The sequence below is a fragment of the Camelus bactrianus genome, chromosome 16 (assembly GCF_048773025.1).
Source record: "Camelus bactrianus isolate YW-2024 breed Bactrian camel chromosome 16, ASM4877302v1, whole genome shotgun sequence".
Taxonomy (NCBI): domain Eukaryota; kingdom Metazoa; phylum Chordata; class Mammalia; order Artiodactyla; family Camelidae; genus Camelus; species Camelus bactrianus.
In genome coordinates, this window is record NC_133554.1 from 11,678,954 (window position 1) to 11,696,181 (window position 17,228).

At 44.9% G+C, this 17,228-nt stretch overlaps 1 protein-coding gene across 1 annotated transcript; it reads right to left on the reverse strand.

Moving 5' to 3' along the window:
- Nucleotides 1-7,016: 7,016 nt before the first annotated feature.
- Nucleotides 7,017-13,082, reverse strand: LOC105064291 (regakine-1-like). The gene is made up of 3 exons (XM_010949169.3): nucleotides 12,954-13,082; nucleotides 8,599-8,713; nucleotides 7,017-8,385 (listed from the first exon to the last, which is right to left on the reverse strand). Exons 1-3 carry the CDS (start codon nucleotides 13,021-13,023, stop codon nucleotides 8,295-8,297), a joined length of 276 nt encoding a protein of 91 aa, XP_010947471.1. The 5' UTR covers nucleotides 13,024-13,082; the 3' UTR covers nucleotides 7,017-8,294.
- Nucleotides 13,083-17,228: the final 4,146 nt, after the last annotated feature.

The following is a 17,228-nucleotide window of genomic DNA, read 5'->3' on the forward strand; positions in this document are numbered from 1 at the left end:
CAACCTTCCAGGAAGCCGACTCCAAAGCTCAAGACTTAACTGTTGCAGTAACATTCCTGACTCATTTGGCCGCAAGTGTCACTTAAACTTTCTGAATTGAGTTTACACGCTTGTAAAAAAGAAGGTGATGACTTCTTTGGTAGGGCCACTGTGATGTGTTGGAATAAATTTCTAGGCCCCCGATAGGGCCACTCCTGCCTGGATGCCAGCTCAGCAAACCGAACTTCAGGGTTCCTGTAAACGCCCTGCCTGACCAGAAATGCCGTAGCCAGCCAGCCAGTCCCTAAATGCCAAGCCCACTCTGGGCGCTAGACTTAATTGCCTTGTTCCTTGATCTTCCTAAATAGGGTCAGATGTGCAGTTCCCACTCATCATGCCCTGTCTCTCGGTTGCTGCTTTGACTTTTGCACGTGGGTCTTGTATCCTGAAACCTTGTTGAATTCATCGATTAGTTCCAGTAATTTTTCAGTGCGATCCTTTGTATTTTTTAAATATATAGTCATGTCTGAATTCTCCTCTGAACTGGAATAGTAACATTTTACTGTTTCCCTCGTTAATTAATGTGTCTTTGTTTGGGCTGCGATAACAAAATACCACAGACTGGGTGGCTTATAAACAAGGGAAATTTATTTCTCACAGCCCTGGAGGCTGGAAGTCAGAGGTCAGGTGCCAGCCTGGGTAGGGGAGGGCCCTCTTCTGGGTCACAGACTCCTTGTATCCTCACCTGGTGGGAAGGGCTAGGGATTTCTTTGGGGCTCTTTTATTTTTTAAAATTAAAAAATATATATTTTTATTGAAGTATAGTCAGTTTACAATGTTGTGTCAATTTCTGGTATGCAACACATATGTCAGTCATATAGGAACATACATATATGCATTTTCATATTCTTTTTCCCCGTAAGTTACTGTAAGATAATGAATATAGTTCCCTGTGCTATACAGTATAAACTTGTTGTTTATCTGTTTTATATATATTAGTATCTGCAAATCTCGAACTCCCAATTTATCCCTTTCTACCCCTTTTGTTTTCTGGTAACCGTAAGTTTGTTTTCTATGTCTGTGAGTCTCTTTCTGTTTGTAGATAAGTTTGTCTCTCTCTTTTTTTTTTTTTAAAGATTCCACATATAAGTGATATCATATTGTATTTTTCTTTCTCTTTCTGGCTTACCTCACTTAGAATGACATTCTCCAGGAACATCCATGTTGCTGCAAATGGCGTTATGTTGTCCGTTTTTGTGGCTGAATAGTATTCCATTGTATAAGTATACCATAGCTTCTTTATCCAGTCATCTGTCGATGGACATTTAGGTTTTGAGTCTCTTTTATAAGGAACTAGTTCCATTCATGGGGGTAGTAAGTTTTGACTTACATCCTCATAATTTAAGTACCTCCCAAAGGACCCATGTACTGATACCATCACCTTTGGGGGTTTGAATTTTAACATACAAATTTTGGGGGGATCCAAACATTCAGACTGTAGCCATGAATGAAATAAAATCTTAAATAAAATTAAATAAAATCTAAAAAAATAAATATTTAAAAATATTTATATGAGAGTTATGATTTTACCTTTTCAAAGTAATTACATATATTAAATTTTTTATTGAAGTGTAGTTGATTTACAATGTTAGTTTCAGGTGTATAGCAAAGTGATTCAGGTATACATATGCATACATACATATTTTTTCTTTTCAGATTCTTTTCCACTATATATTATTACAAGAAATTAAATATAGTTCCCTGTGCTATACAGTAGGTCCTTGTTGTTTATCTTTTTTATATATGGTAATGTGTGTCTGTTAATCCCCAACCCCTAATTTATCCCTCCCCACCCTTTCCCTTTTGATAACCAGAGTTTATTTTCTATGTCTGTGGGTCTATTTTAGGTTTGTAAATAGAATTTGTATCTTTTTTTTTTTTAAGATACCACATGTAAGTGATATCATATGACATTTGTCTTCTCTGACTTACTTCACTCAATCTGATAATCTCTAGGTCCATCCAGGTTGCTGCAAATGGCATTATTTCATTCTTTTTTATGGCTGAATAGTATTCCATTGTGTATGTGTATGCATGTGTGTATATATATACACCACATCTTTTTTTTAAAAATTTTTTATTGATTTTTAATCATTTTACAATGTTGTGTCAAATTCCAGTGTTCAGCACAATTTTTCCGTCATTCATGGACATATACACACTCATTGTCACATTTTTTTCTCTGTGAGTTATCATAACATTTTGTGTATATTTCCCTGTGCTATACAGTGTAATCTTGTTTATCTATTCTACAATTTTGAAATCCCAATCTATCCCTTCCCACCCTCCACCCCCCTGGCAACCACAAGTCTGTATTCTCTGTCTGTGAGTCTATTTCTGTCCTATATACACCACATCTTTAAAGCAATTATATTTGAATGGAAACACTTTCCAAGACAAGAAAAATCCTAGTGACTCTGGGGAAAATAGCTGGCCGGAGAGCGGGGAGGAAGGCAAGCATGGTGGAGAAGGGGCTGGAGGGAAACGCTGGGGCCACCCGGTGCTGAGTGTTGTCAGACAGACGAAGGAATTTACATTTCTGTCATAAATGTCATGGTAGGCAGTTGAAGTGTCGAAGCAAGGGAGAAACATGTTGAAAATAGCCAGCTGTACAGAAAGGGCTGAGAGGATGAGGTCAAGAGGCTATAGCCATGTGCCGGGTGAGAGGTGATGGTGGCCTGGACCAACGTGGATGCACTGGAAATAGAACAAATGGGTCCATTTGGAGGTATAAAGTGTTTGGGAGAAACAAGTAACTTGGGGGATTTATTGCGCATTGAAGATGAAGGAAGGATAGAGAGGTTGCCTCCCAGGCTCCTTCGTGAGTGTCGGGGTGGATGGAGACACCTGGAAATGTGTAAGAGAGTCCTAGCACCTGAGCTACAGCTGAGAAATATTATCATGGCACCAAGCCGTTCACTTTCTTCCTCTTACTAAAGAAAGACACAGAAACTTGCCCTCCACCTCATACTTCCTACCAGAGCCTGTTAATTGTTCAGCTAAACACACTTCCCTGCATGAAGGAGAAGTGAAAAAATGATTTTTGTGTTTGATGGGGTTTATGTACATTACCTCTTTTGATCCACAAAGCAAACCTGGAGATACTGTAAATATGGAATCTGAAGTTTGAGGAGGACAAGTAGCTTGTTCTGGGTCACCTGGAGTCCACGGTAAACCTCATGTTTGAAACCAACTAGGTGACTTCCCATCCTTTGAGAGCTCTTGTTCAAATGACTAAGTCTGTGCCTTTGGGCAAATCCGTTTACCTTTCTTAGTCTTGTTCTTCACTCCTATCAAATGGGCCACATAATCCCTGCCTTACAAGGTGTTTTCATGGTTAGTCGTTATTTGTCAAGGATTGATAAAATTTCTTCCATGTTTGGCTTTCTAGAAGGTTAGATAGAGTAGACTGTTGGCAAACTGCACCCCCACCCCTTTTTTTTGCTTTTTGTCATAGGTGCTTCCATTTCTGGTGCTTTCCCCCTCTTTCCTATTTTCCCATGTTTGTATTTTATCTTCAGGCTTCAGCTGACGTCACAAGGGCTTCCCAACAGTGACCCCCTTCCCCTACGCACAATCTGGGTCTGTCTGACCTGCTGGGGCTCTGGGGGGAATACAAAGGGTCCTGGTCAGGGCATCTCCAAGGAGCTGTTTTGTACCAGCTCATCAGATGCAATGAACAGCGGCCCCTTCCACCGCTGCCGGTGTAGGTGACGACGCAGCTTCTTTTGATTTTTTTCAATCAGTCTTCGCTCACTGGCTTTACGAAAATAGGTGGTGGCTAGATTTGGACCCCAAGTCGTAGTTGCTGGTCCCTGAATTAGAAAGTCATGAATTAAGGATGGTGAGAGGGCAAGGATAACTCCTAGGTCTTGCACCAGTGATTGGAGAGATGAGTTGTTTTTTACCACGAAGCAGGAGTCTAATCACAGAGCCATGGACCAAGAGACCTGGGGCCTGAAGCATCCGTCGAGTGCTCAACACCGAAGCATAAAAACACTCAATCCTCATTCCACACCTTTCCCCCCATTTTTTTGCCTACTTGTTATAATCGCTTCCATTGCTTGAAGGAGAAATATAAATATCTCTGTGGGTTGGGTGTTACATGTGCATCATTGCAACTCTGTGAGTTAGGTGTTGGTATCACATTTCTAGGGAAGAAGACTGAAATTTTGGGAGATTAACTTGTTCCTGATCCAAAAAGGAAAAAAAAAAAAAAAGTAAGTGGAATAGTAAAAACGAGAAGCCAAGATGCCTGGTTCTTTAGCCTAGTTTTTGAACTTTTCCATTGACATTACTTGCTGGGCAGTATTGGGAAAGCCACTTAACCTCTCTGAATCTCAGTTCCATACTTATAAGTGGGATAATGTTTCCCATTCTGGTGGATTAAGATGATTAAAGCAGTTTGCACAGTGCCTTAGTAGCACAGTGGTTGTTCATTAGAGGCCATTGCTTCCTAATGCCACCCCTCAGGCTCCATCTCCTAAGGACCCCGCTGCTTGGTTTCAGTCAGTCAAGAGCAGCCCAATGTTATGGTCTCTTTTTCTTGCCTCCCCCTGACCCCAGACCTTCTCTTGCTCATTCCTTTTTTCCTTGGCACAGCCTCGGGGTGCCCTCCTCCATTCCCTAGCAATCATCTAGCTGCAGGTGACAGCACCAAACACTCCTGGCCAAGTCACCTTCCTTGTCACCAACCTGCCCCTCGGCAGCCCTGGACTCCCTGGCCAAATTCTACCCAAGGAGCTTGTCCCTTAGAAGTTACTAGATGCAGGCAAACAGATGCTTTCTGGCTACCAGTGCTCTTGGCGATGTCAAAGCAGCTTAGGTCAGAACACTGACAAGGAAAGTCCATGTGAAAGTAAATTTTCTCCCTTCCTTCCTCCTTCCCTCCCTCCCTCCCTCCATCCTCCTTTTCTGTCCTTGCCTCCTTAAATGTCAGAAGTTAACCACTGTGTCTGTGACTCCTCTCTTGTTCATATTTAGAAAGGGTAGGTGGGGTAACATGGCTTCTGTCCTAGTAGGATTTTTCTCCAAATCGGAGGCCAGCTGAGTGCTGAGTGCACCTAGGTGGGTCACCTCAGCTGGCTGGTGTGGGGAGGACGGGGACCCGTCCCAAACTGCAGTGAATGGGGGCTTTCCTTGATTACCGCCCCCACTGGAAGCCCTGGCTCTCCCTTCAAGACTATTTAGGGCAATTCTTAGGGATAAACTCTAGGCTGTGACCCAGATGGCCTTCATGTTTTATCAGCTTTACCAAATCTCAGACAGGCTTCTTTCTGCCTCTGGTCCCCTGGCTTTCCCTTCTTAGAACATTTACTCTAGAAAAACTTGTGAGTATAAATTCTTCCTCTGCCCCTTTGAGACATACATATATAAATCACCTCCCAGACTCTTGCCAGCTTTACCACCCAGGAACATCCTTCTCAAGGACCTGGGAAGCATCCCTTTGAAATGTCATCATCGAGGAAGGTAGCGCCCCAGCCTCCCAGTCTCTGTGGGACAGCGGGAGCCTGACTTCAGGGGATGCCAAGTAGCAAACGCAGATGGCCGAATCACAGAGAAAAACATCTGCACATTCAGGAAGGAACAACTCAATGTGCTGGGCACACCCCATCCATCAGCGTCCCCCTGACGCCCTTCGGTACTTTTCCACTACTTCATTTGATTGCTTAAAAACTTCTCTTGCCTTTTGTTTCAGTGGAGGTGAGCTCATTCTGCCTCCCCTCTGGCAGTAGTCCTGAGTAAAGTCTTGCTTGCCGGTTTACTTTGTCGGGTGCAATATTTCACTTTGACACTGCAGTGGAGGATGAGTGGGGCAAGGGCATCTGTGTGTAGCTGCCTGCGGACTGATCTTCCTACCTCCTGCCCACTTCTCGTTTCTGCTTCCCCTACCCGTGTCCAGGGCCCAAAGCCTCCACTGCTCCTTCTGCCCGAACGCGTGCTGGGTTCTGATCTCCTCTGCTGTGACTGATCTGTTCATAGCACTCTGTTTATTTTCCGTCTTCCAGAAATTTGATGCAAACTCTAGATAACTGATCTTCCCTCCTGCCACGCACGCCTCGTCTTTGGTTTCCTCACGATGAAAGACAGGAGCAGTTCTAAATCTGGGAGTTCGATCTGCCACCTTGATCTGAACACACCGTTAATTTCCATCCTGTCCCCAAGCATTCTTTCTCTTTGGAAAGAGATCTTTGAATCCAAATTCCTGGCCAGTTAATAAGAGCCTATCAAACATATCAGAAAAAACAAACAACTACCTCCCCTTACAAATAATAAAATAAACTAACAGCAAAAGAAAATAATAATGGGAAATTCAGCACCTGTTGCTTTTCTCAAATAATACGGATTTACTGACTTCCATGAAGCAAAAAGTAGTCTGAAACGCTTCAATACAATTCCAGTTTGTCCCCATTTGATGAGTCACTGGTGAGGTCCTAGGGCCACCTGCAGGCCATTTATCTTTTTTATTTTTGCATTATCAGTTGTTGAGTAAGAGGATGGGGAAATCCTGGACTAGGGACACTTCGTGCAGGCACAACGCTCAGCTTCTGGAGGAAAAACAGCAGCCCCCCAAGCTGCCCTCGCCCCGGGAGAGGCATTATCGGGCCAGGCACCCCTGGCTGCGCCGTGGAGAGAGAGATCCTGCTCCAAGTTGCTTCACACATTTTTAGAGAAGTTAGGAGGGGGCTGGGAGAACCAATTGGTCATGTAGCGATAGGAGCTTTCTGGATTGGTCTTGCTGGGGACAAGAAAACCTGGAGCTTAGAGGCCCGTTGCCCAGGGATGTTTGTATACCAACATAGCTATTTGTCCTAGAAAGTATTTTAAAAGCTTTGTGGGCTACGTAAAGTCTCTGTCACACTTGCCCAGCTTTGTACTTGCAGGGCAAAAGCAACCACAGGCAATGTGAAAACAAGTGGGCATGGCTGTGTTCCATTAAAACTTTATTTCCAAAAGCAGCTGGCAGCTGGATTTGGCCCCCAGGCCATAATTTCCACCCTAACCTGGAAACCTGGTATAATCTTATTGACCCAGCTCATTTTTTAGGGTAAAGGTGGGGGTGAGGAGACACTGTCTGGGACATCAGCAAAGCATTTCCACCTCCTGATTCACCACCCATCCAATGCTGCTTGGCCTCATGGAACTGACAGTCTTGTGAGGGAGAAAAACATGAAAGAAATAACCACATATAATAAATACATAATTACCAAGTGTGATAAGAGCTATGATGGATTAGTTATATGATTTTATAAAATGGTATGACTGGAGACCAAGCTTATACTAAGTGGTTATACTAAGAAGGATCATTTATCTGAGACCAAAGGGATGGGTGGGAATTGGCCAGTTAAGAGTGGTTATTATGGGAGACCTCGGAGAGGGAATAGCATATGCAAAGGTCCTGAGGCAAATCCCCCTTTTCTGCCTCACAGTCCACAGAACACCGCCATGTTCCTGCCTCTGTCTTTAGCTGAGGTGATGGTCGGGGGATGGTTAAATTTCCAGTCATTTTCATACTAGGCAGCATGGATGAGGGCCAGGGCAGCAACTGAAAGACTATAAGATATCAGTGGGTGAGAGGGACAAGAAAGTGCTATTTGTAGTAGGTCTTGAGGGGTGGACAGGAAATGTTGGAACTGGCAGAGATGTGGGGAAGAGCTTTCAAGGAAGGGTGAGCTGCAGCACCCACAGAGACAAAGGGAATGATGAGCAGTGTGAGGTGGGCACCTCAGCTCTCCACCTGCAAACAAACCACCCCACTGAGCTTGCCTGTATTCACACTATTGTTATCTAAGGACCCTGAACGAGGACTGCTCATTTGTCCTTCTCCTGATTCTAACTCCGCCCCCATCATTCTGGCACTTAAATTAGCTCCTACTGAAGTGTTTACAAGTCACCTAGTACATAGTAAATATCATAGACGTATCTGTAAAATAAAAGAAATAACTGTCTTGAGAGAATTGATTTAAACCACCAGGTCCTTTTCTACAGCACAGATTTATTTCAGCACCTGAGTGCCTGCAAAGGGAGGAGGGATGCTGTCCTGGGGCCCACAGGGCAGAGCATCATCATGGCAAAGCTTAAGGAGAGAGTGGATCCGTCAGAGCAGGGGAGCGCAGGAAAGCAAGAATGGCCTTTCACTCAGGCCAGGACAACTCCAGGGACCACCGGGGGCTGAGAGATTTGGCTGGGGAGGGGGGGTGACCCTGTGGCCTCTTCTCACATTCCCTGGGCTGTGGTGGTCCTACTGCTCCCGGCTACTTTTGACTGTCCAAGTATCTGATGTACTTCTCCACCCAGGCCTCCTTGGGGTCGGCACAGATTTGTCGCATCTTTTTAGTAAGGAAGCTGTGGAGCAAGAAGGAGAAAGATGAGAACTGAGAGGCAGCCAGAGGGAGAAGAACCCATTCCACTACCCCATTCTCTTCCCCTCAGCAGCTCCCTCCCATGGCCCTCCTCCCCACGTCTGTCCCTAGAGAGCCCCACCCCCCTACTTCCTTCTCCCAGGCCCCCTGGTGCCCATATTTGCATCCTTTCCATCCTTGGCAGGACCCTACTTACATGACCCCCGGCTGGGAACACAGATCACTGGTCCTTTCATAATCTTTCACAAAGGAGAGTGGGATTTTTCTTGAAATGTAGGAGAGACAGCAGGTAGTCGGGTTATCTGCTGGTTCTGCAAGGCAGAGGGCTGTATGATGCTAAAAGCTTCTCCACAAAAAGCCTAGACCAGTATCTCTCTTCCGCAGAGCATCAGGGATGAGGAAGTGAGGGGGGGTGGGGGTGAGGATGGAGGGCAGAGGTAAGACGGGAGCATTGGCAGGGAATGTCCTGGTCCCTCCCTGGCAGCTCTTCCTCCTCCCCATCTTACAGGATCCTGCTCTAATATCTCCCCTCCTCCTCACCCGCACTGCCAGCCCCTCCCAGCCTCTCCTCTCAGACCTTCCTCATGGCTGGGATGGGACTCTGTGGTCCTAGGGTTTCAAATTTCTGATTATCCTCAGGATTGGGGATAATCAGAAATCAGAATTCCTGGAAATTCTCAAATCATAGATTATATTCCATATTTGTCTTTTTTAAAGACTGAGATATAAATTGACATATAACATTGTATTAGTTTTCAGGGTACCATATTTTTTTATAACACTTTATTTTCATGTTTTAAAAATAATAATGGGTGACTTCATGGTAAACAGTGAAACACTTTTCCGTAATAGAGTTGTTTTAAACGTTTCTGAGGTTTTCTGTTAAAAAAAAAAGGACGGTAATAATAAATGATGTTTCTGTGTATAGTGACAAGATTATATACTCAATAACATATTGAATGTTTTCTAGCAGATACAGACAGTTGATAATGGAAAATATGAAGAGAACATTAACCCAAAATAAAGGGCCAGTGAACATTATTTAAAAATGGAAAAAAACCAACTATTTAATATTTAAAATATAAAAGTTATTCAATTCAAATAAAATTTCAAACACAGGAAGAATCAATTGCATACTCTTTGTAGTCTTTGTTTTGTAACAAACGTTCCAGACATAGAACATGTTTTCCATTTTGCATTGATGTTGGCCAAATTGTTGAAAGCATGTCTAAATGCATCCTCAAGTTGGGGTTGGAGTACTTAATGCTCCACGTAAGCTCATTTCCTTTTTGAATGATGGGCATTTCTTGTCTGCTTATCCTGAATTTGACTCTTCCATTCAAATTGGTATTGCTTTGCTAATTTAGATTTTAATATAGAAATTAGCAAATGTATCTGGTGTCCTGTCCTTAGTATTCAACATTTATGCATTTTCTCTTTGTTTTTCTTCTGTTAAAGCATTTATGAAGCGCTCTAGCCTAGAGCAATTACTTAAATGCTGGGCAATGTCAGTGAACAGTGTTATTCAAACAACATAATATCCACATCTCCTAGCAAGAATCACAGGTAAAATTGCCCATTTACGGACACATTTTGCTTCCTGAACTTGTTACTTCTTGAAACACCACTTATATAATTTATGAAAGAGTATTAGTTATATAAAGTATACTATATTAAAGTTTTAAAGTGTATTCTATAAACGCATTAGCACTTCTTGGCAGCAGATGGAGCTGTGAACTCACACTTGTAACGTGGCAACAGCCTCAAGCTGTTGCATTGAGGACCACCTCTCCCCAACGTGCTCCTGTCCCGATCCCCCCAGATGCTGATCTTAACCTTGAACTCCACCTGCCAAGTGTTTCCTGCTCTTGCTGTTGATGTCAGTGAATTCCTTTAAATTAATAACATCTCTCTGTTGAGTGTTAAGCTTGAAGGAGATTTGCAATACTTTTCCCCATTTTCCCAATTTCTCAACTGAGTTTTCTTAGGATTTGGGATTTAGAAAAGCATGTTATTGGGGGGAGGGTATATATAGCTCAGTGGTAGAGTGCATGATTAGCACGCACAAGGTCCTGGGTTCAATCCCCAGTACCTCCATTCAAAGATAAATAGATAAAAGTACCTAATTCCTCCCCCCCGCCCCGCCCCAAAAGCATATGATTTCCTGAGAAATGCTGAGAGGGAATTCCCACATGAAAATGCTAGTGGATGCCCAGAGTGGGCTACAGCAGGGTGGGACTGTCCCCTGCAAATGAGAGGGCCTCCCTCACAGGCCTCAGGGGGAGGCTCCAAGGAAGAGGTTTGCTCTGCCCGGAGGTGCAGGGCCTTGGCTTGGAGGTAGGAAAGCTAGACTTGTCCTTGTATCGTCTCCCAAGAGCTGTGTGACTCCAGACAGGATACTCACCCTTTCTGAACTTTTGTCCTTAAAATGGCAAATAATATCAATAGGACAGGTCTTGTGCAAATTGATTTCTATGCCGATCATTTTTTTGTGCAGTAAAGGCCTTATTACCCCCGTGGAACAGATGAGGAAACTGAGGGTCAGGAAGGCCAAACAGGGCACAAAAGGTCACAAGCTGAAGAGGGCAGAACTTCCAGACTGAAGCTCCCTGGGTGCACATGTGTCTGCTTCTGCACCACTGCTGTACTCCAGCATGTTGACTAAGTGGGTGGAACAGAGTAGGCTTTTAATATATATGTTGAATGAATTCAGTTTGAATCTCTGTTTTTATGACTATGAAGCCAGCTGTTTCTCCATTCTCTTTTGCTGTTCTCTGAAGTTAAAAAAAACCTTTCCTTACGGTAGCTCACAGAGAAAAAAATGTGACAATGAGTATACATATGTTCATGTATAACTGAAAAATTGTGCACTACACTGAAATTTGACACAACATTGTAAAATTACTATAAATCAATAAAAAATGTTTAAAAAAAAAACCCTTCCATTTATAGATGGTCCCCAACTTAGGATTTTTCAACTGTACGACGATGTGAAGCAATACACATTCAGTAGAAACTACTCTGAATTCTGAATTGTGATCTTGTCCTGGCCTCGTGATATGTGGTAGGTCCTCTCTCGGGATGCTGGGCAGCTCCCTGGTCAGGCACAGGGACACGAGAGTTAACACCAATACACTGACAACCAGTCTGCTCCCAGACAGCCAGTCTGTTGTTCATTTTCAGGACAATGTTCAAAAAAAAAAATGACACGAGCTAGTCAACATTCTATCCTAAAATAGGCTTTGTGTTGGATGCTACTGCCCAGCTGTAGGCTACGTGAGAGTTCCGAGCGTGTTTAAGGGAGGTGAGGCTAAGCTATGCTGTTTGGTATGTTAGGTGCATGAAATGCATTGTCGACTTCTGTTGTTTGCAGTTTACAAAGGGTTTATCAGGAGGGAACCCCATCATAGGTCGAGGAAGACCTGGACTAAGTCTTTGCTAAAAGCCTGGTGCCTGGCTTAGTTCCTGATGTGGCTTATCTCCATCCCTCACAACAGCCCTGCAAGAAAGTGCTCCTTATCCTATTTGCAGATGACAAGTCACACGACAATAACTGGAATTAGGGGAAAGCAGTGAAAAAAAACCCAAAACTCTTTTGCAATCAAAATTCCCAGGAAACAGCCATCACTCCTTGCACTGGCACGATGTTAAATGACAGCCCTGGGAAGGAGTGTTTTTCTGTCTCTGAATTTGGTTGCAATTCCACTCAGGAGAGTAGTTTCAGGGGAAACCTCCTCCCAGGGCTCCCACCGTGCCCCCTTCTGCCCTGGCTCTCACCCACTGCAGAGACAACCATGCCTGTTGAGGGCAGTGAGCTGGGAGTCAGAGCTTATCACGTACATGCCAGGAGTGGCTCTGTGCTGGATACACACGAGATGACTCTTATAGGGAGGCTGACAAGGTGTCTTAGGCTCAAATGCCCTCCCATGCCAGATGATAGCAGGTGGGTGCGGCCTGGCAGTGGGGACCCCGGAGGCCCGGGGAGCGCCCCCTGGCTAAAGGGACAGCATCACCACCTCAGTTCCTTGGAGGTTAGCTCACAGAAACTGGGCGCCTGTCTGCTTGATCTTCCATATTTGTGAAAGAAATGGGCAATATAGATTTTTCAATGTTTCCAATTTTTCAGTGTTGGCAACCAATCCAATTATGGTAAAATCTAAGCCGTGAAGACAGTTTGATCTTTTGTGTTTGCCTCCCTCCCAGTTTCTGCGGTTGCCTGGCTCCTGTGCGTCCCTGGGAGACAGCTGAGCCAACAGCCTGGAGGGCTCAGGGTCAGCCTCTCTCTCTAGTCTGGGGACCAAGGGTCAGGAAAGCTGTATTGAGAGGCAGCTGTCCTCTCCCCAGAGGAGAAGAAGCAACTTCTGACCAGGACTTGGGAGACACCCCTGGTATAGACGCTGTCTGTCTCGCAGGGACCTCCGGGCCACCTTTCTGGACCACCCACATCTCCTCCCTGTAGCATCCCCCGCCTCCCCCCCACCCCCTGCAGCCCCATCCCAATTTCCAGCCACTGTGTTCTCTGCTCAGAACAATGAGAGGAAGAGGCCTCACCTGGACTGGCCTCAGAGTGGAGGGCAGCGATGGTGAGGAGGAAGGCCAGGGTGGCCAGGCTGACCCTCATCCTTCTGGTGGCTGACGGCTGCAGGAACAGGGCTGTGCTGAGAACTCTTGGGTTCTCTGGCTCCTTGAAATCCAGACTCTGAGCCCCCTTTATAAGAAGTTGCTGCTCAGGAAGTCACAAGATCGAAAAAATCTAAGATTGCATGGGAGTGTGGCTTTTTTGGAATTGTGACCAATGACATATCTAAAATATGAGAACTAAGTCATTTAGTCCAAGAGAAGTGGAAGGCAGAGAATGACTCTGCGCTTCACATTTGGCTTATATCTTGAGGGGGGTGGTGGGAGAAGCCCAGAGACCAGAGGCTTTTCTCTCCTCTCCTGCTCCTCCCCAGGGAGCCTGGGTCAGCCCGCTCAGTGAGCCCATCCTCAAGTGTGGACCATGAGCTCAGGGGCCTGGGAGACTGTCTCAGCACCAGCAACTCGAGGGCTGGCCAGAATAGGGATGTGGGCGTACTGTGCTGTGTCCACCCTGAGCACAAGACTCAGGCCTAGTAGGGAGCTGGGTCCAGAGGGATCCTGGGATGGCTGGGCCTCACCAGCCAGGACTGGACTGGAACCCCTCACCTAGGCTGAGCTGAAGGCTCCTGCCCCCTGCCCAGCACAGGGACCTTGATCAGATCCTTAGCAACCAAGGAAGTGGCACAGGACTCTCCGCTCAGCCAGGACTGACTCCAGGAGTGGGACTGAGGGACAGGTTTCTTTTGGATCGGGCTGGGGGAGCCAGAGGCAGGGCAGTGTGTTCCACGGAATGCAGCTGTATCTTGTCACCTCAAGTTTGTGCTGCAGGATCCCTGCACAGGACGCCACGGTGGCTTAGTGACTGAGAGGTAGGGTGACCAACCATCCTGGTTTGCCTGGGACTAAGGGGGTTCCTGGGATGTGGGACTTTCAGTGCTAACTCTCAGATGAGTTGGTTACCCTAGTAGAGCCAGGTAGAGGTGAATGTCTCCCACCTCCACTCCCACCAAATTCAGATTAGGCACCTGTGTGGCATTTTCAGTTTCCTTTTATTGTTGCAGAATACGTATAATGTAAAACTTGCCATCGTGAACACTTATGTGTACAGTTCAGTGGTATTAAGTACATTCACACACTGTACAATCATCACCACCATCCATCCAGAGAACTTTTTCCATCTTGCAAAACTAAAACTCTATCCCATTAAACAATAACTCCCCATTCTCCCCTCCCCTACCAATGGAAATCACTGTTCTACTTTCTGTTTCTATGAATTTGGCTGGTCGAGGTAACTTGTCTGTAAGTGGAATCATACAGAGTTTGTATTTTGATGATTGGCTTATTTCACTTAGTATAATTTCTTCACGGTTCACCCATTTTGTAGCATTACATCATAATTCCCTTTCTTTTTTGAAGGCTGAGTAATATTCCATTGTGTGCAAAGATCACATTTTGCTTATCCATCCATCTGTTCATGGACACTTGGGCTGCTTCCACATTTTAGCTGTTGTGAATAAACGTTGCGATGATCATGAGCATATAAATATCTCTTTAAGACCCTGTTTTCAATTTTTTTGATATATACCCAGAAGTGGGATTGCTGGATCATATGGTAAATCCATTTTTAATTTTTTCAGGAACTGCCTAAAAAATATAGTTTTTTAATAGTTCCAGATGCACTGTTTTCCACAGCCATTGCACCATTTTATATTCCCATCAACTGTGCCCAAGAGTTCCAATTTCTCCACATCTTCACCAACATTTGTTATTGTCTGTTATCATTGAGAGTTGCCATACTAATGGTGTGAGGTGATACCTCATCATGGTTCTAACACCTGTGTTTTGATCCATTTTATATAATGGGGTTCCAGTTTGTTTGCAAAGAAAATATTCTCCTACTAAAAATAAAATTTTAACCCCCTCTTCTGTTGACAAGAGCAGGAACCTTTGATCTAATCAGAGCGCGTGTGTTAGTCCTAGAGTCTACCAATTATAAGCTAGCGGAACTTTAAAGGAATTTCCTTAAGCTTTTAAAGCTTTACATGGTTACTGAAAGGAGTACGGGACATAATCTAAGGGAGTGAAATCTTTCTTTAATGTCAGGGCTGATGTCCATTCATTCAGTAGATGTCGACTGAGCTTCTACAGTGTGCCAGGCACTTTCTAGGTGCTGGGAATACAGAGGCAGACAAGGAAAGCAAGGCTTCTGCTTTTCAGGTGCTCAGATTGTAGTGAAGAAGTCAGACAGACAATGTAGTAGGAGGTGGATTTCAAAGATATGAAGAAAATAGAAACAAATTTATGGTTACCAAATGGGAAAGGGTGGGGGTATAAATTAGGAGTTTGGGATTAGCAGATACAGACTACTATGTGTAAAATAGTCCTACTGTAGAGCACAGGGAACTATATTCAATATCTTGTAACAACCTATAATGAAAAAGAATCTGATATACATATATTCTGAATCACTATGCTGTACACCAGAAATGAACACAACATTGTAAATCAATTATACTTCAATAATTTTTTAAAAAGGTAGGAAGAAAGTAAATCAAGGTGATGCGATGGAGAGCGCCTGAGGGTTGAGCGGAGGTTGGCTGTGGAAAGGAATGGATGGAGAACCATGGATGGAGGAGTAAGCCAGTCAGGAGAGTCTCTTCAGAACAGGTATCATTTCAGCTGGGACCTGCTTGTGGAGGAGGAGCCAGACCTGCACAGATCAGGGGAAGTGTGTCCTGGGAGAGGGAACAGCAAGGGCGGAGACCTGGAGAGGGGAATGTGTGTGGTGCATTTGAGGAGTAGACAGAGGAGCCCATGACTGGAGAGAAAGGAGGTGAGCTCCATTGTCCAGGTCCTTTGGGTCTGGTCACTCAACAGTTTGCATCCCATTTCATCCGTATGGACCCTGCAGGTAGTGACAAAGCGAGCCAGTGTGGCTCCTATTCCCGTGGGGCTGCGGGTAGCTATATTCTGGAGAGCAGGTGGGTGGATATAGCAGGAACACTTGTCCGTTGCTTTAAGGAAAGCAAGGAAGAGAAGACCATGGATTCCTCCCCCTTCAACTTCAGTCTCCCTCCGGTAGGTGGATGGAGAGGTTCTGAGCTGCCTGATTTCTCCCAACAAACAAGACCCTAAGTGGGGAGCAGTGCTTTTCCCCATTCTTTGTAAGAGCAGAGAGATGGAGGGGCATGTCGTGGATGCCTCTGATGACTGCCTTCTTCCTCCCTGCTTCCTGTGGGCTAGTGGGTGTGCACAGGACTGGGTAGGTGACAGACAGTGGCCTTTGTCCCTTGGTTAGCAGAACATCAGGTTGTGGAGGAGGTGGGGGACACACAGGGGCAGGAGGGTGGAAGAAGCTGACTCATATTAGCACTTGGGTCCCTATGCTGACTCCAGGCTCTTGAACCTAAGTTCCTGGTGACTCTGAGTCATCTGCCTTCCGTGCTTTGGTAAGCAACATGCACCTTCTCCCGAAGCTTTATTCATGCTTAACTGACTACTTCTCTACTCAAAGGAGACAGGCTAGAGTGGGGGAGGGGAACTTGGGGAGGATTAAGGCTCCAAGGGATTTTTCGGGGTCAAATCGTTGTCTTTGTTTTTGCATCGGCACACATCACGATGTGCCGGCCCTGCAACAGATTGTGCATCCGTTTACTGAATTTTACTGTTTTCCCAGCAGATCAGGGATACTTCTATTAAATGCTGGAGATCAGAGCTTTGGTCTACAGCTTCTTCTAGCCCCCTGTTCCTTGGATGCTAGAGGAGGAAGTGGAGGTGGTCCAGCCTCACTGGCCCTAGCTGCATCCATGCTGACTTGCAGTGATCACTTCCTTTTAAAAGTGCTAACAAAGAGTTTCTTACCAAGACTTGCCTATGTATGCCATCTTGCCCAAAACCGAGGTGGCAGACCCCTCTCAAGTTCATAGAATCATCTTCTTTCCTGTTCCTTTTCTAAGTGGTGTTTCAAGAAGTAACAGGTTTGTTCCTCTTACATACTACAACCTCTCTGCCTTAGAATCCACAAAGATTATCAGTCTCCACTGTAAGTCATCTCAGCTGCTAGAAAGGACTTCATCCAAGCCAAGGAATGAAACACCATGCAATCTAGCTACCCATTTTGGGCTTCAATTTCTTCTTATCCCTGGGAATTATGCCCTTTTAGACTCTAATGGACAGAGAAGGGACAAATAAAAACTGGAGACCAAGCATTTTGCTTTTTCTCTTCTACCTGTTCCATTAACACTCTTT